Source organism: Acinonyx jubatus, chromosome D3 (genome assembly GCF_027475565.1).
Source record: "Acinonyx jubatus isolate Ajub_Pintada_27869175 chromosome D3, VMU_Ajub_asm_v1.0, whole genome shotgun sequence".
In the NCBI taxonomy this organism is placed as follows: domain Eukaryota; kingdom Metazoa; phylum Chordata; class Mammalia; order Carnivora; family Felidae; genus Acinonyx; species Acinonyx jubatus.
This window is the reverse complement of record NC_069392.1, coordinates 5,505,362-5,532,175: the sequence shown is the minus strand read 5'-3', so window position 1 is coordinate 5,532,175 and position 26,814 is coordinate 5,505,362. Positions and strand designations below refer to the sequence as shown.

Sequence of the window (26,814 nt, the reverse complement as noted above, 5' to 3'; positions counted from 1 at the left end):
GTTCCCTCCATGTGTCTCTCTGGTGACACACGAAGGTGACAAGAGGGCCTGAGAGAGGCGAGGCCTGGGGCCGGCTTCCCAGCCCTGCCACCCACATGGCATCTTCCCACCGGGCAAAGGCCACCGACACCCGTCATACGGGTACGAATACCAGCGAATGCTCAGCACTCACTGTCCACCAGGCACCCACGCTAAGCGCTTCGCGAAAGCTAATCCGGCCGATCTGCACTACAACCCCAGGGGACACAGGTTACTATTCCCATCTCACAGATGGGGAAACCGAGCTTGGGTCCACACTGCGATGAGCTGGCAGAGATCACCCGGCCCAGAGCAAGGCTTCCCACGCTGAGCTAGCCCGACTGGGGGGCGGGGGGGCTCCGGTGGGTCCTGGCCGCGGGACAGCCAGCTCCCCGCCTCCCCACCCCCCACCCACCCCGCTATCGGCCAGTCCCCCTTATCAGAAGCGTCTATTTCCTGCCTCCCCAGAGGACCGGGCCGCCTTGGCAACAGCCGACTTCCTCCTTCCCCTCCACACCCACCTGCCTCCCTGCCCACCTCTCCGGCCACCCCTGCCCAGAGCTGCCCCCCCCCGCCACCCCCCCTCCCCAGCTCACCAGCTCCACCTGAGGCCCCAGGCCTTCCAGAATCCGATGGGCGGCTTCAGCCTTCTTCTGCAGGGTGACGGGGAGGAGAAATTAAAAAAAAAAAAAAAAAAAAAAAAAAAAAAAACAGAACAGATTATAAATAGAGGTCTCCGGAACAGCAGGCAGCTGCCCAGCCCAGCAGCCAATCCACGGCCCCGGGGTGGGGGGGGTGGGGGGGGAGGGGGCGCCAGGGTCCCCCCGCAAGCCCTCCCCATGCTGGAGACAAACAGAGGGGCCTCAATACCCCTGCGGCGTCCCTGGCAAGCCGGCCAAGTTTCGATTCCAACAAACGCACGGTGTTCTCCGTTGCCTGGCCCCCCCAAACCCTCAGGCCCAACCCCCGCCCCCCCCCGGCCGGGGCACAGCGCTGTGGGCACGGCTCCCCGCCAGCAGGCCACTCCGCCAGGCCCGAGATGCCTTCCTTCACTTGGAAGCTGGCTGGGTGTCTGCAATTACCTCAGAGCTAGTGCGCCAGCCAGGGAGTGGGGGGGCGGGGGGGACACAGAGGCTCTCAGAGATACCCTTTCTAGGATTCTTGTATTTCACAATCATGTGACTATTTCTGAGCTGCCCTGGGGCCTCCCCGCCTCCCTCCCCACTCACAACCCAGGACTTATTAGGAAAACAGGAACATGTGGCAGAAAGTGCTCGGTGGCTGTGAATGCAGCAGGCTGGACCTCCGGCCCAGCCATGAAGGCGGACATTGTGCCTCCGCCAGGCCCCGCGGGCCCCCGGCCCGGGACCACCAGGGCCTGCTCTCGGGAGGCCCAGAGGATGGCCCGGGGCCAGCTGGGGGAAGGGGTGCGCAGAGAACCACGGACGGTGGCTTCGGCGGGGTTTTCGTCGGATCCGGGCCACTGCGTGCCACGCGAAGCGGGGTGCCCACAGCACGCACGTGGGAGACCTAAGTCCTCTCGCGGCCGGGAAAGGCCGGTGCTCCCGACTCAGCCAAACTCAGGGAGACCATCCGGTATCCGGAGGGAGCCGGGCGGCCGAGCAAGTTACCTCTGACGATCCCCCAATCCAGACCCACTAAAAGAGGGTGACCCCGAGCCCTGGGGAACGTGGCTGACAACAGAATTCGAGGCGCAGGCTCCCGGTGTCGCGGCAGGGAGGAGGGGGGCCGGGAGCCGGCCGGCCGGCTCCCCCTCTCCTGGCTCCCCGTGACAGACAGACAGTGGGTGTGTAGGTGGGCTCAAGCTGGCACCTAGAACGAGCTCCGCCTAGAGCCCTGGGCCCAGCCCACCCATGAACAAGCCATGCTCTCAGCCCCCTTTGTGCACAGCCAAAACCCCGAGACCAGCAGCCTCAGCGTGTGGCTGGGGGCCAAAATATCAGGGGGCGATCTATCACTGTAACGACGGCCCCTTTATCAGGGACCTGCTATGAGCCAAGCATTGAGCACAAAGCAGGTGTTATCAATATGTAAGTCGCACCCAAACACAACGCGAGGCGCATAAATGACACGTCCCCGTTTAACGTACTACGAAACTGAGGCACAGAAAGATCGTGTAAGGAAAAGGTCTTTCTCATCTCCGGACTCCGAGAGGAAAGAAAGACAAAGGCCAGGTCCCACACAGGGCCACCCCTAAGCTTGGGACCAGTATGTCTGATGCTGGAGGACAGGTGTCCCTGCCCTGGCCGTACCTCAGAGCAAGAGAAAGTGTCACCATGCGGCTGAAGACGGGAGAATTCCTGAAGCAGGTCAAGGGAAGAAATGGGCAGGGGGTGGGGGAGGGATACATCAGCCCCCCAAACGCTTCCTGAGGGCCCACTCTGTATTAAGCACTGCGGCGGGGGCACCCGGGGGGCTCAGTCGGTTGAGCACCTGACTCCCGGCTTCAGCTCAGATCATGACCTCACATTTCATGGGCTTGAGCTGCACATCGGTTGGGCTCCGCGCGGGCAGTGCAGAGCCTGCTTGGGATTCTCTCTCTCCCTCTCTCTGCCCTTCCCTGCTCACTTGCTCTCTCTCGAAATGAAGAAATAAACTTGAAAAAAAAAATACAGAAAGAAAAATAAAGCACTGGGGCAAAACATGGACTGAATGAGACCCAGCCCCTGCCTGCAATAAACCGAAGTCTAACATTAGAGCAGCTGGTCAAGGACAGTGAGGACAGGGCTAGTCTGCTCGGGCAGAGAGAGGTATGTATGGTGCACAGGCAAGGCACGGCTTCTCCAGAAAGGTAACAGGAGGGATACGTGAGTGGGTTTTGACGGACGAAGAGGAGTTTCTGTGCATTCCCGAGGTTCTGTGGGGATCAGCGGCAACTTCTCATCTACATAAAAAAAAGAAATGCCAAAAGCAGGAAGGGCACGGCTGGAGGGGCCAGGCCACTAGAAACTGCCACATCACACAGGTAAGCAGGGGTCTTGGATCTGGGCCCAGTGCCCACGGCGGGAGCTCCAGAAGCCTGCATCCTATGAACCATAGCAGATTCCAGCTTCGACCACATCCTCACTCTCAGGAACGCGGGCACCTAGAGAGGGGGGCTTCTGGCAGCCCCTGGAGAAGAGAGCAGGGAAGAGTCCCCTCCTAACCTGCCAAAGCCGCAGGGAACGCGGGCGAGCAGGCAGCGCGTGCCTGCCGTGAGAGTCCCCGTGCTCCCAACACTCCCCCGGGCCCCACTGCTCGGCCCTCGGCAACTCTGGGGCCCTTTAAGGCACGACTCGGTCTCCAGAGGAGGGCACACCCACAGCTTACCCGAAGAAACCCTCCGTGAAACCGTCCCAGAGATGCCGCGGCACCGGAAAGGCTGGATAGCGCGGTGCCCCAGAGCAAGCGCGTCACAGCCAGCTGGCCTGGGTTCAAGTCCTCTAACTGCGCGGCCTCGGGCGAGTCCCTCCACCTCCCTGAGCCTCAGCTTCCTCCTCTACAAGACGGGTCCCAACGGCACCGCCTCAGGCAGCTGGAGCGCTCCGAAACCAGGATCTGGCACACAGTAGGTGCCACATAAGGGCTAGCTACGGACAGGAAGCACGGGGCCTCGGCTCGCACTCGGTGGCCCCGACACGCGCCAGGCAGAGGCTGCGACCCGGCAGGCCCTGAACCAGCACCCCCACCTCCTCGTGCCTCGCTGGGGGCACCTCCCCTCCTCCCGCCATCACACCCCTGCTCCTGCTCCTGCTCCTGCTCCGTTCGGCCCAACCCCATTTCTTGGCTCAGCCTGCAGGGGTGGAGTGGGAGGAATCGCTGGCCAGTTCACGGCGGGGGGGGGGGGGGGGGGGGCGCGGGGCGGAGGGAGGTCCTGCCTCTTGGGCTCTCCCGCCACAACCTGGCCACCGGTGGCAGCGTCTAGGAGTCAGCTCTTCTCCACACTCGGCGAGCCGCTCACTCAAGGCACCAACCCCCCAGGACTTTGACAAGGACGTCCTGCAAGGAACGAAGTCTCTCTTAATGGACCCCTTCAAATGGGCCTCCCCCCGCCCCCCCAGCAAGTAGCACGGTGGGGAGCACAGGTGCGGGCCGTGGATTCAGCACCGCGCCAGAAACTCCCGCCCGCCCCCCGGGCGGACAGCCTCTCCCCGCCTTGACGACCGAAGCCAAACCCCTCAGAGGGTCCATGGGGCCCCTGCTGCCCCTGGCCTTTGGGAGGCCACTGCCGGCGGCTCCCGTGCGGAGGACAAACCCAGAAGCTCGGGCCAACGGGAAGGGAGGGGCAGGGGCTCTCACCAGATGTGGGGGCTCAGGTGAGGGTCTCGCTCGAGACCCTGCACTCCTGCAGGGGGCCCCGGGGTCCACGTGGCCACAGAGCCTGGGGGCTGTGCCTGGGTCACCTGCACAGAGAGGTGCACGCGAGCCCCGCCCACGTGGCCAACACCGCACCTGTCTACAAAGGCGCAGACGTGCGCACACGTGGGTGCCACACAAGCCGACTCACACCCACGCCCACAGCCACACGCGCTAGGTGCGGGCACGTGTGTATCCGTGAAGTGTAAACGACCAACCACACACGCGCCCCAAGCACACCCACTTGCGCACATCTGCACAGGTCGCACAAGGGTGCCTGCGGACGCGCGGGTGTGGAAATGCACAAAAAACCGCGATAACGTCCCGTACGTGCACACGAGTCACAGCGACACACACACACACACACACCCCTCCTCTCGGGCAGGGGCTCGGAGCCTCACCCGACCACCCCCCTGCCACAGATCCCTGTTCTAGCTCCTCAGCTCCCAGTCGGGCCTGAGCTCCAGGCCCCAACCCCTTCCTCCACAGAGGGGGCAGCACCCACGCACCCACCCACCCAGAAAGCCCGAGACCCCGGCGCCCCCCGCCCCCCCCGCCCACGGGCCCACGTGCCAAGCACGGCAGCGTTTCAGACCAGCGCTTACCCCAGAAGTTGAGCACACACATCTGTACGCGGGGCCTCGACACGCTGCCCAGAGCGTTCACGGGGCGTGATGGGGGAGACGTGGCAGGGAGGCAGAATCCGTCCTAACGTACTCGTTAGGCCGACATTCTCTACGTGCAGAAGAGGAAACCTGGAGGAACTCTGGACCCCGGGAGTGGCAGAGATGGCCCGTCACAGACACGGCTCACAGAGGCGGGAGCCCGGTGCAGGTGCCCGTGCTGGGGACTGGACCAGAGCCAGCGCTCTGAAAGCCCTGAACCCCAACGCAGGATGGGCTGGGGGAGTCTGAAGCTGGGCATCGGGGCGCCTGGACCCCCCAAATGCTCTACAAAATGCTTCCTGGTCTCAGCTACTGATAGTCTCATCAGCATCACTACCGACGGCATTATTCGTTTCTATCCTGCTCGCCCCTAATCGTATCAGATGTTTATTTTCTTTTCATTTCTTTATTTTTAAAGTAGCCCAATGTGGGGCTTGAACTCACGACCCCGAGATCAAGAGTCACGTGCTCTGCCAACTAAGCCAGCGAGGCGCCCCTAATCACATTACATAAAAACCTTACTAGTAAGATGCCGGAAACGGGAGACGCGAGAAGATGTGGCTCTTACTCTCTGGCTTCCTCGTCGCTCAGCAATGCACAGAGAACGCACACACTCGCAATCGCGCACGTGCACACAGTCACCCGGAGGGGTCCACCCAAACACGTGTGTGCACCTATGTGCGTGCATGTGCTCAGCCCCCGTAAGTTCAGCCTCCCCACCATGTTCGGAACAGGTGGGGGTCATCCGCCCTAGAAATATCCTTCCGGCTTGTGCCGATAGCGCCCGTTTCTGCACACCTAGTTCAAGTCCTGCTTCCGCCGGGAGGCCTGCCTCAATTGCCCAGGGCCCCAAGTTCCTCTAGAGTCAGCACCAGGCAAACTGGTGTTTATTTGTACACCTCATGTGTTTGCTTTACCAGAACCCTGAAGCGTGGACATGATCCTAGACCCGTAGGCCTTACCTCCCGCCCCTCACACACTCCCATTGAAGATCAAAGGAGACCCTGTCCCTTCGCTGAGCCTTGGCTTGTGCTGTGACCCCCACACACCCGAACGCCCTCCTCCTCAGGAGTGAGGGCCCACCCACTGCTTCGAAGAAGCCTTTCCCAATCCTGGCCCACCACCCTCCCTCCCTCCCCGCCTAGTGCTGCCCCCAGGGGCCTGCAGAAACACTGCCTCCTGCTCGGCATCTGTGTGCACCTGCCCGGCCCCGCCCACACAGGCAGCTCCTGGGAGGCAGGAAAAGCCTTGCTCAGCTGGCTCCAGCTGTGCGTGCTGGGCGCCTCATCCATGTGCCCCGAATGGATAATGAGCCAGAGTCCAAGATGCAGAAAAGCCAGGCAGGCCGTGCCCGGCAGGGAAGCTGCGTTATCCAGCCGGCAAGGCATTTAGAGACAGACCCTTGTCATCCACCTCTCAGAGGAACCAGCAGGAAAGGAAGGAGGATTAAAATTTAATCCTATTGATCCCCCAAGGGGCGGGAAGTTCTGGCTGCTCCTGCCAAAGGCAGCTGAGGGGCTTCCTGCCCACCCAGCCTCCAGGCCCTGAGGCTCAGACCGCAGGGAGGGAGCCCCCCACCTCCACGCTAACCTCCACTGGGGCCAGGGACCAACCTCGGCACCCCCAAAACCAGACGACCCTTCCAGGGGGAGGTGTCTCCCCTCCCCTCTATCATCCTGCATTTATTCAAAAAATGTTTACTGAGTACCTACTATGTGCCAGGCACTGTTCCAGGTGCTGGGGAGACAAAGATCCCTGCCCTCACAGAACTTCTGCTTACGATAAACAAAATGAACAATAAAATATGAACCACGCCCAGAGGAGGGGGAGCAAGGGCAAAAGAGAAGATCAAAGCCAGGAAGAGGAGACCCGACTCTTGAAGCTTTTCAGGATTAAACAGAGGGACAAAATGGGCCTTGCTGAAAAGGGGAGGTTTGAGCAAACTGCTGAAGGAGCAAGTGAGCCTAGTGGGGAAAAGGAGCTCCAGGCAGAGGGCACAGCCAGTGCAAAGGCCCTGAGGCAGGAAGAACAAAGGCAGGTGGGGCTGGGGCAGAGTGGGGGCATAAATGAAGGGAGGAAAAGGGGAATCAGCGACAACGAGGGGCAAAATTCTGGGATCCACGGTGTGATGTGTGGGTGTGATTCTGTCTCCCAGACCACAGAGTTAATGCCAGTGGGCCAAGGTCACCGCTGTGCATCGCTGCCTGGAACGGCGGTGGGCACAGAGCAAGTGTTCAATTACAGGGCTGCCGAATGGATGAATAAACGAACGAATGAAGAGAATGTGTCTAATGCCCCCAGGGAACCTGAACTTACCCGGCAGGGGCCTGCTCTCAGCCCCCCGGGAGCTGGGGAGCCAGGGTTCAAGTCCTAAGCGGCCGCTCACTAGCTATGAGGCCTCGGGGAAATCATGGAGCGTCACGTAACCTAACTCAGCCACTGCTACACCACGAGGACATCGGAATGAAATCGCGAACGTGGGCAGGAAGCCCCCAGCCTGGGGTGCGGGAGCAGACCGGGCAATGCCAGCACCCTGGGGCCCCATCGTGGTAATCACCAGCCCGGGGTGGGGGGCACAGGCCGCAAGTGCCTGCAAGTCCCAAGCTCTTCTTGGGAGAATCCCCCTCCCTGCATCTAGCCCTGGGGGTGGGGCAGCGGTCAGTCTCCAAGGGCAGGGCTGAGTCCCAGCCCTGACCACTCAGTATAGTCGGACCCCCCGCCCTGGGAGGTGGGGGCACCTAGAGCTGCAGCAGGCTTTCCGGCACGCGGGGAAAGCGGGGATGGGGACACAGAGCTCCCCGACATCTTATTTGAGGGCCTGGATCCACCCATACCTGAAATAACAAATTTCACGGTAATTTCATTACAAGACTCAATAGACCCCGTTCAGCCTCAACCAATCTGACCTAAGTTTTTGTCTCTTGTATCCAAGAGTCTTGACTCACCGGACCCTTCCTGGTACGGCACTTTACAGTTTACAAAGCCCCCCCAGCCACGATCTCGGTCACAGCCAACCCTGTGACTTCAAGAACGCAGCCGGGACCCAGAGCAGCCAAACACCCGAGACTAAAACAAATGGCCCAGCTCATCCGGGTGGCGGCCGGCCTGGGATCCAAGCCCCCCCTCCTCTTCCCCCGCCGCCTCCCCCCCCCCCCCCCCCCCCCGCCTGCCCACTCACACAGAAGCTGCAGAAAACCTGGACCCTGGACAGAAGGAGGCGGCAATTCCGGCAGAGAGACCATCCTGGCTAAGAACCGGGAGGGGGTGTGTGAACTGCTCTTGGGGGAGGGGAGTGCTGAGCCGAGGAGCCAAAGACCCATGGGATCTGCAGCCACAGCTCTTTGGGGAGAACCTGATGCGACCTGAAGGACAAACCCCAGGGAAAGGCGGGCCAGGCTTCCCACCGGGGCACCAAAGGCCTGTGCCTCTGCGTTCACCCGGTCCCGGAGGGCTCGGGGCTGCAGCCTGCTGGAGTGCCAGCCCCTGGCAAGGAGCAAGGGCAGTGTGGTGACATCCTGAGCAGAGCCACCAACTTGCCTCCACAGCTGCTGGAGAGAAGCACGCCTGCCCTGTCACCTGAGGATCGGAGGGCGGGGGGGGCGGGGGGGGGGGCGGGGGGGGCGGTAGGCAGGGGAGCCACCTGGGGCGACACGCGGGAGCCCTGCCCCAGTGCCCTCCACCACAGGCTCCTGGAGTCGGCTCAATCCTGACTCCGATTCCCAGCCACAACGCTCACTTGCTGTGCGACCTCAAGCAGTTCACCTTCCCTCTCTGGGCCCCGATTTCTTAAAGGGTAAAATGGAGAGAGTACCTGTTTGGTACAGATCTGGAGGGAATTAAGTGAAATCCTGCAAAACATAAACAATCACCAGAAAAGAAGCATGGCCACAACAAACACCAAATAGCAGTCGCTCACCGCCAGGCCTTGCTCTAAGGGCGCTACATGAGGAGCTCGTTCAATTCTCACGCCGCCGTGCAAGGAAGGTGCCGGAACCATCATCGCTTTGCAGTGAGCCACAGGGAGGTTTAAGTAACTTGCCCAAGGTCACCCGGCCAAGGCGTGATAAAGATGTGACGTGAACCCACCGCACCCAGCTAAAGCATACGTGACCCCTCAGCGCCCCTATCGTCTTGTGACGGGGCCAGGGTACGGGAGGGCGACCGGCCCGGCAAGGCCCAGCACGCAGCTCTGGGCCCCCAGCAGGCTCAGTCTCGGCCCGTATCTGTTGCTGCCTCAACAGGCGGAAGCATAGCCAGTCCAACTGATCCAGGGGTTCCTGCCCTGGAGCCACGGCCACGGGCGCCAAGCACAGGCTCCCAGGCTCCAGAGCAGCCCCCTGGCCCCAGTACCCTCCCGGCCCCCACCCGCACTGTGAACACTGGCTCAGCACCCGGGCAGAGCCTATCGCACAGACGGCTGGGAAAGATGGCCAGGACCCCTGGCTGGGAGTGGGGGCCCAGAGGAGACGAGACCCCCATCTGTCACACTTCACTCTGTAACCTCAAGACAAGGAACGGGTCCCTCTCTGGGCCTCAGTTTCCTCATCTGCAAAATAAGGGAGGCAACTCAGATCCACAGGCCCCGAGTACACGTGCAAAGAGTCGCCTCTAAATCGTGGAAGCTGAGCTCTCGCTGGCTTGATTGGGATGACAATGAGCTCAGCACCTCACCAGACACCGGGTTCCACTTCAGGGCACCTCGGGCCCCGCAGACACTCTGCTCTGGTGCCCTAAGCCACTCCCCCAAGACTGGGCCCCCTCCCATCACCAAGCACCGGCCCTCCACATCCCCAGGAGCCCCCTCAGCCTGCTACAGACCCTGTGTTCGACGATGCCAAAGGCCCCTTCCAGGCCTCAACGTCCGCAGAGGCCAGCGCTGACGATCTAGGACCTGATGGCCCCCAGGTTCAAGTCCCAGGTCCACCACTTTCTAGCTGTGTGGCTCTGGACAAGTCACCTAGTGTCTCTGGGCCTCAGTTTCTCCCTCTGTTAAATGGAAACGGTCGCTGTACCCACCCTCCCAGGACTGCTACGTAAAGAACCTGGCCCACTGCACGTAGGAGCCGTTCGCTTAACGTTTGCTGTTATCGTCCGTAACAGTAACATCAGTATCGTCTTCCCCGCGACAGGAATTTCTCCGGCACGAATGCCAAGCCGCTTGCCCAATCCTTCCCACCTCAACCTTCTAATCGACTGGCCCCTGAGGCCCGCCCCCAACCTGGCGCCTACACTTCCACACCGCATCCCACAGGCCAGCCGCGGTCCACGCCGGGCCGCCCCGTCCGCTCCCGCTCAGGCCCGTGTGCGCGCGTGGGAGACGGCAGAGGTCCCCGTTTCTCAGTCGGGAATGCTGAGGCCCGGGGAGAGAGCCAGGCCCCTCGCGGCGACACCCGCACCCCACCCGGAGGCCGGCCCAGGGCGGGCAAGAGAGCAGGGAGTCGGGGCGCCTCGGGCCGGGGCAGGGCGTACCCGGTTCTCGTCGTAGATGATCTGCACCAGGCTGCGATGCTTCGACTCGATGGGCGGCGGCGACACGGGCTTCTCGGGCTCCGGGGGCTTGGCGGCCTCCTCCTCCAGCTGTTGCTGTGGCAAAGGGGAGAGCGCAGCGGTGAGCAGCCTGGCAGGCGGAAGGCACACTGCAGCACCCCCATGGCGGAGGGCGGCCCCGCGGCCCCAGCAGGCGACGGGCCCCGCGGACTCGCACAGGAAGTCAGGCTGCTAACCACTTCCTCTGAGTCACCCACCAGGGGACTCCGGGCCCTGGAGAGGCCCCCAGCTCGGCAGGGAAGGGCCCACCCCAGGCTCTGGGCTGTGTGGCCGGCCTTCCTGCGTTTGAATCCCACTCTGTCGACTTACGAGCCAGGTGAGCAAAAGCGAGCAGCTCCTGGACCGTGATGCGCTGCGGTCTCCTTATCTGTAAAACGGGGCTCAGCGCCAGGCCTCCCGGACAAGTTACCGCATGGGCGAGCATGGGGGGGGGGGGGGGGTGGCCACGAAAAGCCGGCGGCTACCCTCCGTTATCCGCCCTACAAGTACCATTGGCATCAGGAGAGGCTGTGCGGACTCCAGAGCCAAAGTGTGCAGCCTGGAGCCCTATTTCTACACTTGCTGAGTCGGTAACTGCTGAACTTCTCTGTTCAGCGGGGAAAATGAAACCTCCACCCTAGAGGGCTGGTACGAGGGTTCAAGGCCCCCAGCAACGCACCCAGCACCTAACAGGCAGCTTCTGACCCTCGTCTGCCTCGCGGCCTCTGTACTAGACCGTCCTCCTCCAAACGCCGTAAAGAGCGTCCCTCTGTACCGCTGTGTGCTTTGTACCGAAAAGGAAAAGTAAAGACCAGAGAGCCTAAGACACCGGCCCAGGGTCACACAGAAGACCGATGCCCAGGTGTGTGCCATCTGAGAACATGCCGAGTGAGAACAGACACGCTCTCCGCTCATGACCACAGCCTGCCCACGACCACGGAGCAAACCGCCGTGAAGTCAAAAAGGCAGCCAAGAGAAGAGCACGCGGAAAGAGCCGGAAAATCCAGTCCTGGCTTCTGCCGGCACCAAGGCCTGGCTGGTAGAGCCACGCTGCCTTAGCCCCACAGTGACCCCTGGCAGTAGCTTCCAGAAGGGCAGTCAGCATCTGACAGAACAGAGAAATCCCCCTGCAAAAAGTGCAAAAAAACAAAACAAAACAAAAAACAACGAAGCAAAGAAATGGAAGAAGCACACAGCCAGAAAGGGCAGGCGGAAAGCAGACTGTCCCCCGTTCGCGAAGCTGGTCCTCCCTGAGGCACCGATGAGAAACACCACCTGAGACGCTCAGAGACCCTGGCGATGCAGAGCTCCACCGGGGCCGGGGTTCAAACCTCGCTCCAACGCCAGCTCTGTGGCCTTGGGTAAGTCACCACACCTCTCTGACCCTCAGTGTCTTCCTCAGAGAGGGAGGGGGGAACACCCCCGTAAGGCTGCTCGAGGATCAAAGAGGATGCGCATAAAGAGGGCTTTGTCTACACAGCCTGATAAACACCGGCTACCGAAGGCAAATGGAACCACAGCAAGAGACCCCTTCTGCCCGTCGGGACGGCGTCAACGCCAACAGAAACAAGCGGAGAGAAACAAGCATTGGTGAGGACATAAGAGACGGGGACCTCCGTGCACCGGGGGCCAGAAGGTAAAAGGGAGCAGGTGCTCAAAATGTTACACGCGGGGTTACCAGGCGCCCCAGCGATTGCGCCCCTGCGCACAGAGCCGAGAGAACGGACAGAGCAGCTCACACAGAAACGTGAACACGAGCGGTCACGGCAGCTCTATTCGTAGCAGCCAAGAGGTACGAACAGCCCCACGTCCATCAACACGTGACTGGATGCACAGAACGCGGTCCATCCACACAGTGGATGCGACTTAGCCTTGAAAAGGAACGAAAGGGCGCTGGGCTGGCTCGGTCGGTAGAGCACGTGACACCATCTCGGAGTCACGACTTCAAGCCGCGTGTTGGACTTGGAAATTACTTTAAAAAAAAAAAAAAAAGAGGAAGAAAGGAAGGCAGCGCAGACACCTGCTATGTGTTATAGGATTCCGCTAATACGAAATACCGAGAACGGGTAAACCCGTAAAGACAGAAACGCAGATCAGAGGCCGGTGGGAGAGGAGGGGATACACAATGACAGCTAACGGGTACAGGGCCTCCTTGAGAGGAGACGGAAATGTCCCGAAACCAGACAGAAGGGTGGTGGCCCAACACCGTGGAGGTGCTAAATGACAGTGAATTGTTCACTTTAAAACGTTCTGTGGATTTCAGTTAAAAAAAAAAAAAAAAACTGTCAAGGGCTGCGCTGGGCTGCCTGGCTTCCAGCCACAGTCACAGACGCATGCACACAACCCGCAGCTATAGCCCCGTCCCAAAGCCAGGCCGGGAGGGACCAAAGGTGCCCGTACTCTCCCCCGGCCGGTGCAAATGCTGCCTGACCCCGACCAGGGCCCGGCCCCCTCTCGGGACGCCTGAGCCACCATCTTGCAGACCCACGTACTGTCCCGCAGGTCAGGGACACCTTGCTCGACCTTAATGAGCAGCCCAGCCTCAGGACCGTCCCCCAGTCCCAGCTCTTCCGTGTAAGCACCAGTCCTGATGCCCTTGGGAATCCGTCAACAGCCCATACAGCCATCCAACCCTGCTTACGCGGCCCCAAACTGGCCTGACTCACGGCCCCTGGTGGCCAGGGCGGCCCTTGACCCTACCTGGAGCCCAGACTCCCTTACCTAGAGGGCATGAAGTGTGACCCTGCTTCTCCCAGGGGAAACCCAGATGCTTCTCGGGGTCAAGCCGGTGTCACAGCGGCCCAATCAGCAGTTTCTAACGAGCACCTACGATGCACCAGCAGTGCGAGGAGCACAGCAGGGAGCGGGGAGACAAGGACGCGGCTCACACCGCCGTGGCGGGGAGCCCACGGTGTAACAAAGCAGGAAAGGTCATCAAGAAGGGCACCGGGGCACAACGGGGGTGGCAAACTTCTCCAGGGAAGGCCCCGGGAGTAGAGGCTTCATCCCCCAGCCACCCGGTGTCTGTCCTGACCACGCAGCTCTGACGTCCTATCTCGAGAGCAGCCACTGACAACGTGTGACTTTGTGCCAGTAAAACTTTATTTACGAAAACAGGCATCAAGCCAGACTTTGGATTTGCTGGCCCCGGGAGAGAGGGTGGCTGGGGACGAGAGCTCCTACAAAGGCCTCCGCGGAGGGGACGTCTGAACAGAGACCGGAAGATACCAAAGGGAAGCACGGGAGGAGCAGGGAAAAGGCGGATCGTCAACTAAGTGCATAGTGATTACTGTTAAAATTAAACTCTACAATTAACATCCCAGATCTCTGTGCTAACTTTTCTTTGGTCTCCAGAGTTCCCGCGAGGATTGGTTTTCATGGCACGAGCCCATCCCCTCCTCACAACCCTGCCACGTGCTGGCACATCTGGGCCCATTTCACAGACAGGAAACCGAGGCTGGGGGACGCGACTGCTCCGAGGCAGGGCTGGGAGGCCCCGCCCGTCCCGATTCCAGAGCCCCGGCGAGAGGCAGGTTGCGAATGAGGAAAGAGAAGCTCAGAGCGGTTAACTGCCCGCCCGGGGCATCGTGCATCACTGGGAAGCGGCAGAAAGGAGATCAGGCCTCAGAGAGCCTGGCTGTGAATCCTGACCTCGCCCCCACCCCCGCGCTGGCCGGTACAAAGCCCGAGGCTTCTTTGCTTCAAACGACACTAAGCTAAAAGTTCAGCTCCTTAACCTCACCAACACGCGTCACACGTGACCAGCGGCTACCTCTGCAGACGGGGCAGACCTAGAACATTTCCGCCATCCGCAGAAAGTTCCGTGGACGGCAGCGCGCCCCTCAAAACGGCACTCTCACCCGGGGAATGTAAGGGCAAGGACACGAGCCGGCAGGTGGGCGGGCTCAGCCCACGCTCCCACGCCTGTGCCCGGTGTTCCCGGGGGGCCACCCTCCCCGAGCGCCCGCACCTGCTTCTTCTTCAGCTTGCAGATCTGCTGCTCCACCATGGTGATCTCACGGTCCACCCGGTCCATGTTCTGGATCAGCTCCTCCTTAGAGAGCCGCGGAGGTACAAGCTCCAACTCAGGGCCGGCGTGCGGCGGGCTGGGGGGAGACACGGGCTCCAGCTTGCCCGCCAGGCTGCGGTCCTGCGGCAGAGAGGAGAGGAGCGCGGGGTCAGCACAAGGGGCACCCGGCCGGCGCCCCCCCCTCGCTCCCCAGGCTCCCAGCCACAGCGGACACCCGTCGCGACGGACCCCACGCCCCAGACACAGGGTTGCTGACCACTCCCACCGGTGCACCCTGCCCAGCCCCCTGCCCGCTCCGCAAAGATCAGATCCCTTGTCCTCCTATAGGCCAGTTTTCACCACCCCCTCTTCCCATAAGACGCCCCCTCTCTGGCCCCACCTGCCTGCCGGTGTCCTCCCACCGAACCAGACTCCCCAAGGGTGAGCACCGGGACCCGCACGTCGAGACCCGCATGTCGGATCCCTGAAGGCGAGGCCTCAGCGGACCCTCCGTGGACAGTTATTCACAATGCTCTGTCCGAACTGGCAACTTCACAGAAAGTTACATAGAGGGCAAGACTGGTTTTGTACCCCCTACCCACCCCCGCCCCTACCTCCACGAAAACCACAGGACAAGAGGCAGAGAGATCAGAGTCGCTGTCCGCAGTGGGGGACACTGTCTTACTTTCACTGACTAGTATTTTCCTGCTTTTCCTTCTTTGAGAGTTACTCTTTGTGTACTAAAGCTGTTTTTAAAAAAAAATTTTTTTTAACGTTTATTTATTTCTGAGACAGAGAGAGACAGAGCATGAACGGGGCAGGGGCAGAGAGAGAGGGAGACACAGAATCTGAAACAGGCTCCAGGCTCTGAGCTGTCAGCACAGAGCCCCACGCGGGGCTCAAACTCACGGACCGCGAAATCACGACCTGAGCCGAAGTCGGCTGCTTAACCAACTGAGCCACCCAGGCGCCCCTAAAGCTGTTTTTAAAATTGGGTTAAACCAACGAGGGATCCTTCATTGGGCTATTTGTTTGACGCTTCGTTCCACCAGCTGAAGTTTACTGAGCACCCAGTGTGCTGGGAGCATATGGGGGCGCAGGGGAGAGGTTTAAAAAAAAAACAAAAACAAAACCAAAACGCAGTCCTGACTGGAGCACTCACCTGCATGGCCCCAGGTTCAAATCCCAGCCCACTCGGCCCCCTCGCAGCCTTGTGACCACAGGCAGATCAAGTCTGCTTCTAGCCTCTCTTTCCTCATCTGTACAATGGGACAATTTCCACCTCCCAGGCTGTTGTGAGACTGGGACCAGCGAAGAAGCACAAAGGGCTCAGCTCAGGCCCTGGCACACAAGTGCCTCCTGTGCAGTGGCTGAGACCGTCCTGCCCCACAACCTGGGCTCCGGGCCCGTCAGCACAGGCGGAACCCAGCCCGTGCCCGGAGCCATCCGCAAGGCCAAGCTGGCAGCTGCTGGCAGAGGAGGCCCCGGGAGGAGCTCCAGGCGGCTGCCTCCCCGCCCCCAGGCAGCTGCACCGGAGGACAGAGGACACATTATTCCCCAGGACAACTGCAGCCCCAGGGACTGCCAAGTGCTCCCCATCTCGGGACTAGCAGAGGCCGCTCTCTCCTACATCCACGCCTCTCCCCCCTACAGACCCCTTGGGCAAGGTCCACGGCCCAAGGTTCTCAGGATGTCACTGGGTTTGCCTTCGGCCCCCCGTTGTTCCCAACTGAGACATGGGGACAGCTGGCATCAGGACTCCCAGGCCTTCCACGCTCAGAACCTTCATGGGAAATGCAGAAAAGGCCCCAAGTCCCTCAACCACCTGGCCCCCATGCTGCTCAGGCCACCTCCACAGGGAAACCGCAGAAAGCAAACCAGGCACCGCTCCTGACTCGGCCCATCCCAGTTCTCAGCACAACTTACCCACCAGACTCCCACAGCAGCCCTCCAGGGACCTGCTACTTTGTCCCCATTGCACAGATGAGGAAACTGAGAACCTGAAGGCACCTGCCTGGTGCTGTTCTAAGCCAGTGGCCAGCACGCTTTTCTGTAAAAGGCTAGGTAGAAAATATTTCAGGTTTGCATCTTGGACTCTGCCCAATTACTCACCCATCACTGTATTGGGAAAGCAGCCACCGACAAGATACAAACAAATGAACATGGCTGTGTGCCAATAAAACTTTATTTACAAGAGCGGGCTGAGCACTAAGTTTGAAACTTACTAAGTTTGCCAACCTCTCTGCTCTTCGCAATTCACAAGTCTTAACTCAGGTCGTTGTCGCAAATACCCTAAGAAGTAGGAATAAATAGCGTTTTCCCCATTTCCCAGATGAAGAAACTGAGACCCAGTAAGGTTCAGCGACATGCCTGAGGTCACCAGCCACAATGCAATGGAACCCTGGCTCAGAGGGCACCAGAGGCCGAGGTCGGGCCTCAATCATACCCTCTGGAGGTGGGCGGACCACGAGACCAGGCTGCCGGGTGTTCCACAGCAGAAGCAGGGTCCAGAGCACGCATTTATTTACCTCAAAGAACGGCATGGCTAGGCAAGCGCGAGCAAGATCTCTTCTAGAGTCCAGGACCCCTGAAATTTGTGGCAAACTGTGTGATGAAAAATTCCCTAGAAAGACACTTGCTGGGCTTGGGGACCTAACTACTCCCCAACAGGAGGCCCATGCTGGTGGACACGAGTGCCACGGGCACCTGGCCCCACACATACCAAACCAGAATCAGCTCACGTCCTCTGGCACCTGAGGGCCTTTGCACAGGCCATCCTCTCTGCCCACAGGGCCCCACTCCACCTCCTGGGCCAGCTGAAACCCGCTTTGCCTTCTCATGCCACCGCCCCTAGCCCCTAACTGAGTTCTGCCCCTTCCTCTATGCAGCCAGGGCACTCGGCTGGTCTCTGCCCGCAGGCTCCGTCATTTCCCAGGGTTCTTGAGATACGAGGTGGCAGGGGAGGCGGTTCCCGGCACCGAGCAGCATTAATCCGCTGTAAGAAACATTTCCCTCCCCTCCCCTCTCGGATCTTCCGCCAGGACCAAGAAAGGAAGATCAACAGAATCCCAGCCCAGGAATAGATCTCAAAAGCAACATTAGCAAAAAGAAGGCCTCCATCCCTAAAGCTGGCAAGGTCAGTGCAAGGGTCAGACGAAGCAAGTGGCAACGGCTGGGAACTGCTGACAAGGTTGCTGGAAAACTTCTCCTTAAATTCTCGATGAATAAAAGCGGGTCTTCTTCAATGGCTTCTTATCGCTCAAAGCTCAGGCTTAGCTTTTATGATCAGCAAAAATGCAGTAGGTCCATCAATGGCTGAACAGACCAACAAAATGTGGATCGTCATACAACGGAACGTGACTCAGCCAAAAAAAGGAACAAAGCCCTGGGCCGTGCCACAACGTGGCTGAACCTTGAGAACACGATGCTGAGTGAAAGACACCAGACAGCAAAGGCCACGGATTACATGACTCCACGTACAGGAAATGTCAACAGGCAAATCCAGAAAGACAGAGCGCAGGCTGGTGGTCACCAGGCGCTGGGGAGGGAGGAATGGGGAGTGGCTGCTAATGGGTGTGGGATCTCCTTTTCGGGGTGATGAGAATGTTCTGGGACTAGTGGAAGCGAGTGGTTGCCCAGCGTTGAGAATGCACTAAATGCCACTGAATTGTTCGCTTTATGTGGTTAATTGCAGGTTATGTAAATTTCACCTCGACTTAAAAAGAAAAGGCACACCCAGAGGGCAAAGGGCGCTTTCTCCAGGACCAGGTTTTCCAGGACTGGGACCCAGGGAGCCTGGCTAGAGGACCTCCAGATGGTTCTCCCGATGGCTGCTGGCCTGATTCGCTTCAGCCCAAAGCCACAGGAGCAACACAACAAACCCACACCCCAGCCGGTCGCCAGGTAGGCAGCTGGCACCATTTTTCCCATCAGATGCCTCTGGTGTAAAATTCGGGCCAACGCAGAAGAGAAAAACGCGTTATGCAAAATTAAAGACACAGACAGCAAAAGACCTGTGGCTGGGGAGGCCCCCCTCGTCCCAACTTCAGGAAGGGGCAGGGCTGGCCTCCGACCCTCCGAGTCTACCCCCTTGTGGCAATCACAACAATGGGTTCCAAGACAGGCAAGGACCCCACACACAGGCAAGGAGGGAAACAGCTGTGGGCAGGAAATGTGGAGATGGGAGGGAAATCTCTCCCTTTTCGCTGGCCTTGAACATGGGAAGAGGAAGGCCCGGAGTCTCAAACTGCCTTCTTGTTAACACAAGACCACAGGAAAAATGGCAGACCAAGAGATGGGGACCTGGTGACATTCACGTCACCTGAATCAAGCTGTGCCTGAAGCCCACCAACCCTGGATTTCAGTCGTATGAGCCAAGACCCATGCTGAAGTGAGTCTGACATGGGTTTTCTGTCCGTTTCAGCCAACAGAGCCCCACCACACAAAGGGACTTTCAGAAGTGGTTCTGTGCGTGATGGCTCTAAAGTCCCCTAAAGCAAACTTTGGTGAATTCCAAAGGAAGCCCAATACCACAAAACTCCAGCGGCTCAAGGGCAGGGAAGCGTTAGAAAACAGAACATTTTTATATGAAAAAGGAACACAGCTGGCAGGGGGCGGGGCGGTAAAAAAAAAAAAAAATTTGCACTGAATTCCTGTCTCATGCGTCCGGCTAAATTCCACACGGCAGACGCAAAAAACATCTGAACACTTGCAGAGCTGTGTTCCCTCCTGGCTCCTTCTCTTGCCCAAATCTGCTCGAACTTTCCAAATGCTCTCAGCAGCCTGGGGCAAGAACAGGGTCCAGGTGGCCCCTGTGCCGGGCCCATCACTCCCCTGACCCCCAAGGTCCAGGAAGAGAAGACAGACACAGAGAAACAGAAACAGACACAAAGACTAAGGCTCACAGAGGGAGAGGGAGCCCACCAGGGAACTTCAAGAAGAGGGACGAGCAGGCGATCACAGCTACTGAGAGGCACGGAGACCCTCTGGAGGTTCCAAGCCACCATTCCGGAGAGCCAGGCTGGGCGGGCAGCTGGCCAGAGACAACTGGCAGCCTGTTCTCTGGGCAGAACCGGACAGGAGCTCGGGCCACAGCCCACTGGGGGCCCCAGTCCCTAGGGAGGAAATCAGACCTCCCTGGCGTGGCCCTTGGCCGGACCACTGACCTGGCCCTCTGCCCCTCCACACATACCCCTCTCCCCTAGCCGTCCAAGGCTCTCTTCGGGAAACAGCTTTTCTAACGGCAACATCCCTCCCCCAGCGGAGGAGACAGACTCAGGTGCCCACGGCGGGGGGCGTGGCAGGCACTGGGAGGAGGGAGGCCGATGGCCGGCTAACGGGACCAGACGGGAAGCCTGAGGACCAGGGCAGCCTGGTGGGCAGGGATGGGCTGCAGACCCAGGCTGCCTGGCCTTCAGCGACGTGGGCGAGTGGCTCCCGCTCGCTCAGCCTGGGGCCCGGGGCTCCTTTACAAAAGGAGATGGCAGATCACGGGAGTGGGGCCGAGATGACGCAACGGCACGACACTCGCTTGGCACAGGACCCGGCTCACCCGCTTAGCACCGTCTTGCCGTCGTCAGAGCCCCGAGAGCCCTCCTCTCCCACCAGCCCCCCAGCGAAGGCCCTGCACCGGCCAGAAATCCCACCGATCCATGCTATCCGGCATCAGGCAGGGAAGAGGACCCACAGGCCCGAGTGGGCCACGTCCACCCCCTCGCCTGCTCCCACCCCCACCAGGGCCGCAGTAAGGGAAGCGCTGACCTCACCCACCAGGCGGGAGGCTGCTAACGAGCTAGTTGTGGAGAAACACTCAGCATGTGCAGGAGTGACGTCCATCTCTCAGCCGGCCAAGGACGGGCATGTCACCTGGCCGCGGTCCCTGCCCCATCCCAGGCAGTGACAGTAAAACAGCTTCGGGGGCAGTTAGGTGACCCTAATGGACAGTCCGGGCCACTGGCTGCGATCCCTCCATTAGCACCTCTGTCAGCTTCCTCTGTGTGAAATGGAGCCTCCACTGTCCTGAGGTTTACTGAAGCAGCAGGACCACCTCCCCAACCAGCACACCGTAGGCACTTAATCTGTGCACATTCGCCCCCACCAGCTCCGCTCGACTTTCCACTTAAATTTTTTTTTTACATTTTTATTTTATTTTTGAGAGAGAGAGACAGAGAGCAAGCGGGGGAGGGGCAGAGAGAGAGAGAGAGAGAGGGAGACACAGAATCCGAAGCGGGCTCCACGCTCCGAGCCATGAGCACAGAGCCCGACGCGGGGTTCGAACTCATAGACCGCGAGATCAGGACCTGAGCCGAAGTCAGACACCCAACCGACCGAGCCACCCAGGAGCCCCTCGACTTTCCATTTTAAAGAGGAGTAAAGTGAAAGAGGTCTCCGGGGCACGTGGGGGGGGCATGGTGGCCCCGCAGGCCAGACGCGTTCAGGTAGGAGCAGGCCCCCGGCCGGCCGGGAAGCGGCCTGCGAGCCAACCTCGGTCCCGGCCCCTCCTCTCGCTGCCCACCCTCGGCCCGAGCTGTGCCCCACCTGGCACGCCCACTGCCGCCACCCCTTGCCTTGCACCCAGTGCGGCCGCAGGAGCACCCAGGTCCTCAGGGGCTGCCAGCCAGGGCCGGGCCTTACCTTGGATGGGTCCTCCGAGCCCCCAGGCTGGCCCGCAGCCAGCAGGGGTGAGGGCCGCAGCAGGGGATCCGGCAGCAGCTCCAGGCGAGGGCGCTTGCTCTCGATGAACTCCATCTCTGACTTGCCCAGCTCAGGCAAGTAGGCGTGGGACTCGGGTCGCAGGTGGAGCTCCTGGGACCTGCGGGAGGCAAGGACACAGGGCCTCGCAGCTGCCGCCCTCCCGCCGGGCACCTGCCGTGTGCCCCACCCTCCGTGACCCTGAGGGAGAAGTGCCCATGTGGCCAAGGGCACTCAGCGAGGCAAGCTTCGATCCCAGACTCGTCCTCCCACGAGTCAGCACTCGCTATGTTACTAGGAAGAGAAGGCACTGGTGATTCCCCACCCCCGCGCTGCCGAGAGCGGCCCACGGCCAGCAGCGCCAGCCCCGCCTGGAGCCGGCTACAAACGCACAGCCTTGAGTCCCACCCCAGACCTACAGAGTCAGACCGTGCATGTCAACAAGAACCCCGGGTGATTCATGGGCACGGTCAAATCCAAAAAGCCTTGTGGGTCCAACACAGGCAGTAACACACATGCCGTTATTTGCACATCCCCCACCCGGGGCGGACATCACTAGCCAACCACAGCATTCTGGCTGCTAAAGCTGGCCTTGCGTCCTCCCCAGCTCAGCCAGCTGCCTGGGGCAGAGACGGGAGCTGTCCAGCCTAACACTCCCGACCGGCTCTCCTCAACCCTGCTCCCCAGTCTGCAGAGGTCAAAACTGGGCCAGAGAGAACATGGCCTTGCCTGAACACACACAGCACGGCCAGGACTCACAGACTCCGCCCCTGGCTACTGCTCCCGACCGGACAGCCTAAATACCCCTCTGCTAAAATGCGTTTCAAGTTGATGCCTGCCCAGAACACTCCAAGAACATGCTCACCTCTGGGACTCTGCACACGCTGTTCCCTCTGTCTGGAAGGCCTTTACCAGCTCTCTGAATGGTCGACTACATATCGGACAAACGTCCCTCCCCTGAGAGGCCTTTCTGGCCACCCCAGCCAGAGAGCTAATACCTTGCTCACCCTGTAGCTAATAAATGGGTCACCTGCCTCATTCTGGAGTCATCTTGTGGGTGTCTGTGAGGCATCTGCCCTGGAGACAGGGCCGCCTACCGTCATGCGCCCACAGCCTAGAATGGGCCAGCACATGACATCTGAGCTTAGGACTCTTAGCGGTCAGCGCTGTTATGATCTCCGGCATCTTGGGGCCCCGCTCTGGCCTCGGCCCTCCCCTCACTGGGGTCCCCGTCCCGCTGCACGGGCTCATCCCCTTCCCCCCAGATTTAAGGACAGGCAGGCCCAGCCACAGGCAGACACCAGAGGGCCTCGGCTGGTAGCTGAGGGACAGAGAGGGACTGGGAGAAAAGGGGAAGACAACAGGAGGGAGGAGGGGGCAGCCCGGGTGCACCCAGGCGGGACTTGTCCCTCTCACCGGCACCCCAGCCCCGCCCCTCCGCATCTTGGCGGTCGACCCCTCCTGCCTAGGACTACCCCCCCCCCCCGCCCAGAGACCACTGAAGGCCCACGCTGCAAAGTCGGAGGGCCACGTGGCCCTTCCCCGCTCCCCCGCAACCGTGCCCCAAGTCACAGCTGCACCAGGACGAGGGCAGGCACACAGCACGGCAGCCCCCCGACTTAACACCAGCCCTGCACGCTCCTGCCTCCTCCCCCGGCCTGAGGACCGACCCCGCGGCTCCCAGCTAGGCGGCGTGCAAGCCTCTCCTCACCTCTCGTTCCCAGGCTGAAATTCGGACAGCAGGGAGGGCCTCCTCCTCTGGGGCTGGAGGATGGAACCGGGCGACAGGTGCGAGGCGTAGTCACGGGGGTGGTGCTGGTACTCGAGCAGCCCGACGTCCTGCAGCGAGAGGCCGAGGAAGCGGGTGAGCCAAGACGGCCCCGCTCCACAGTCACCCGGCCCCACACTGGCACCCGCAGCACGTGCGATTACACCCTCCTCCCCGATGAGACCACCGAGCCCGCCTGGTAGCAGGCGGCTGGAAAGGGCACAGCCCGCGTGTCTAGCGGGGCACTGAGGGGATAGGGTGTGTGCGTGAGACTGCAGGGCACAGGTCCGTGAGGCTCGAAGACCAGCTTCCAAAACAAGGGGCCACCTTGGGGTTCCCCTGTCTTGTCTGTGAAAAGAAAACCCACCCACGTGTGTCCGGCCAAAGTCAGAAGGGGAAACGAGCTTCAGACAAAACTCTCCTTCTTCAGTAACGTGCCGTCCATCACCCCTTCTCATCTGGGGAAAAACCAAACGCTAACAAATTACAAGTATCCTGATTATCAACTACACTCTGATTCGATCAACTACACGTTAAAAAGGGTTTTTAAAACAGCATAGAAACGAGCGTTTCGAAAGAGAAAACAGGGCCGGCTTCCCACTGTACCAATCCAAATCGATTCGATCTGCCTGCCTAGAACACTCAGTTACACTGTGTGCGGCAATCAATTAGCGATGTCTGGCACAGGTAAGGCTTAGGCAGAGGGGCACCGTGTGTGATTTATCTTCTTCTGGGCACCTCTCTTAATTCTCCCAAGTTTCCGTTAAAAGAGTCTAGTCGGTCTTCTCATGCTCCTGTTGTCCGGCTTTTTTTTTTTTTAAGCAGTTATTCCTGCAAAGACGATCAGATGCTATCAGGCAGGTGTGCTGGGAGTGTGTGCGTTTCAGACCCTCCAAAGCAAGCATGTAAGAGGCTGGGACGCAAAAGGCTGGAGAAGACGAGTAAATGGAATGAACGGGGACCCCAGCGACTTCGGAGGCTGGAAACGCTGAGGAGGCCCAATGTGGGGAAGAAAGGTTGCAGGGCCTCGGGCTGGGGGAACTGTCCGTCACTCCAACCCTCTGAGCCTCAGTTTCCTCATCTTTGAAACGGGTGCCTGACCGCATGGAAGGAGGTCCCTGTGCTTCCTACCACAAACCTCCGTAACTCTCCAAAGACCTGCCTCAAGATGACAGGTGGCTTCCGGAAGGCAGAGAAGGGCTCAGCCCTCCCCCCCCCCCACTCTGTGATGTCTAGCACGAGGCCCCAGGTGCTCGCAAATGGAGGCGGGTGGGAAGGAGGAGGAAGGGGGAAGGCCCTGGGGGAGGGAGGGAGGGAGGGAGGGAGGGAGCGAGGCCTCTGGGATCATGCTGGCAAGGCTGCCAGGCCCAGATCACACGCACGTGCAGAGGTGTGAGAAGGAATCGGCAGCCTCTGCCGTCTGCCAGGGGGAAGGTTTTCCCCGCCCGGCTCTCTCGCACAAAAGCAAAATGAGCAAAGCAGCAAGAGACAGACAGTCCGATCCCTCAGGAGACAGACAAGCCAACGCCTCGGCGAGACAGCACCTACGTCGGCCAACGGAGGTGGGAAGAGGCACGGGGCACACGGGGCCCTGGGCAGGGGCGGGGGGGGGGGGGCGCGGAAAGGCCACTTCACGAACTTTCTGGCCTCAGTTTCCCAGTTTAGGAGCCAAGCTGGAGACGCTCGTCAGCAAAGCCCCTCCGAGGGGCATCTCGGGGGCCATTTCTGCGGTGTCCTCACTAAACCCCACCCTAGGCCCCGAAGCTGGTCTCCAGGGCTGAGCCGGGGACCCCCCCCAGGGGGGTCTGGAAGCTCCACAGGAAGCCCAGAATCGGGGACGTCCCAAGAGAGAAGCTGACCCGAGGTGGGGCGCACCAGGCCCTCAGGCTCCAAGCCTCCCGGCCACGTCTCAGAGCCCACGAACTCTACGTGATGTAACAAAATAATAACAACACCCAACAACGTTCATGAACTGCCCGTGTCTGCCCGCCGACAAAAGCTTTAAACGTGTTTTTCATTTAATTCCCATGGTGACGCCATGAGACGGGTCTCGCGCACAGTCCCACACAAACATGAGACCTCGGGCACAGAGAAGGTAAGTGACTCGCCTAGGTGACGCAGCAAGGAGGGGAGGTTCTGAGATGCAGGACTGAGGCCAGGCTGGCTTCCTGCTGAGGGACGGGGAGGGGCAGACTGCAGGTTCTGAACGTACCCCCAAAAGGTGACAGCAACAAGCCAGACTTGGGGGGCAGGGGCCTGCCCTGCCCTTGCCACATGCTCGCAGAGCTGCTTGCTCAGAGAATTGGGGGGGGGGGGGGGGGGGGAGGGGCCTCAGGTGAGACCCCTCCCCCCCCCCACCTCTGCCAGCCTCTCCTCAGCCGTGGTGCCTCTGACACTAGAAATCGGGACTTGCCGATAAACTATGCCCCTCAAACTCCCCAGGAAGGGGACAGGCGCTGTGGAAAATCAACTTAACCAGGAGAGAACCCCATCTGGCACGTCCCTGGCTAGATCCTAAGGAGCCACAAGGACAAAGGGGCTGAGGCATCTGGGCCTCAGGTCAAATCCAAACTGGGTCTGGATTCTGGGAGATGTCGGAGGAAGGGGCCGGGAGAAAGGTTTTCTTTGCAGCTGTGCTATGAGAAGATGAGCTCCTCGCTGGCTCCTGGGATAGGGTTTCTCACCCAGGGGGTGCTGAGGAAACGTCTGGAGCCGCACATGGCAGGCAAAGGACTCGTGGGCCCCTCCTGGAGAGGTGGGGCTCCCACCTCAGGGCCTTTGCACGTGCTGTTTCCTCTGCCTGGAACATTCCTTAACCACATTTCCCCGTGCCCGGCCCTCCAGTTCCTTTCAGGTTTTGATCCCAATGTCAGCTTCCCAGTGAGGCCTCCCTCCCTGGCGCCTGACTTCAATTAGGAACCCCACAACCTCCGCCTTCCCTCGCCCCTCCTTCGCTGCTCATTGCTGCCCCATGAGAACACCAGCTGCCTGAGGCAGGGATGCTTCTGGTTTGCTCACAGCTCCGTTCCCAGGGCCTACAGAAGTACTGGCAGACGAGGCGCCTACTGAGTGCTAAATGAATGAACAAAGCTCCCAGCACGGGGGCTCCCGAGAGGCCTTTCTGGGGAGCCGTCCCCCCCAGCACCCAGAACTGGGGGGGGGGGGGGCAGGAAGGGCCACAAAGCTGAGGCGGAGAAACCCCAGGCAGCATTCAGGACACGAGCAACCCACCAGCGCGCCCACACGCGCCCGCGGCCCCCTCTGGCCCAGGCGGGCCCCCGCCCGCGACGAGTGGGTACAGAAGACACGCGTCTTCGTGCGCCAGCCGGCCTTGCCACGGCCAGCGCCCGCACCGGACGGGCGGGGGTTCCGTGCAGTTTGGCTTTGGGGCGAAGTGCAGCTGAAACGGACCGGTCCTCCCCACAGAGCTTTCGGGAAGCACCGATCCGAGCCAGCAGTCCGAAACGGGGCCCAAGGCCCAAGCCGGGCTCGGCCCTCGGCCACTCCTCTGCCTCTCGGTTGCAGCTCCGGAGCTATGAGGGCAGCGGGGCTGAGCAGTCGTGACACAGGCCGCACGGCCCGAAAGGCCCGACACATTTACGGAGGTTTGCCGAGGTCTCCTCTAGAGGAAAAGCCCACAGGCGACGTGGAAGAGGACACTCACGCTACGGTGTCGTCACAAGAACGGCGTCACCGAGGTCATCAGCGGCGTCCCGTGATATCCGTGGGAGCTAACGCTGCACAGGCATCACGCGAAGGCCTCTGCCCACGTCCACTAACCT

General features: G+C 60.4%; 1 protein-coding gene across 26 annotated transcripts in view; it reads right to left on the bottom strand.

The window, feature by feature from the left end:
- Nucleotides 1-26,814, bottom strand: part of NCOR2 (nuclear receptor corepressor 2) — a 212,196-nt gene that overhangs the window by 115,971 nt on the left and 69,411 nt on the right. For all 26 annotated transcript variants that reach the window (XM_053206160.1, XM_053206157.1, XM_053206158.1 and 23 more), the window contains 5 exons: nucleotides 22,976-23,103; nucleotides 21,208-21,385; nucleotides 14,536-14,715; nucleotides 10,509-10,622; nucleotides 615-671 (listed from right to left, as the gene is read on the bottom strand). In XM_053206160.1, coding sequence (XP_053062135.1) covers nucleotides 615-671; nucleotides 10,509-10,622; nucleotides 14,536-14,715; nucleotides 21,208-21,385; nucleotides 22,976-23,103 — 657 coding nt within the window. The remainder of the gene's footprint in view (nucleotides 1-614; nucleotides 672-10,508; nucleotides 10,623-14,535; nucleotides 14,716-21,207; nucleotides 21,386-22,975; nucleotides 23,104-26,814) is intronic.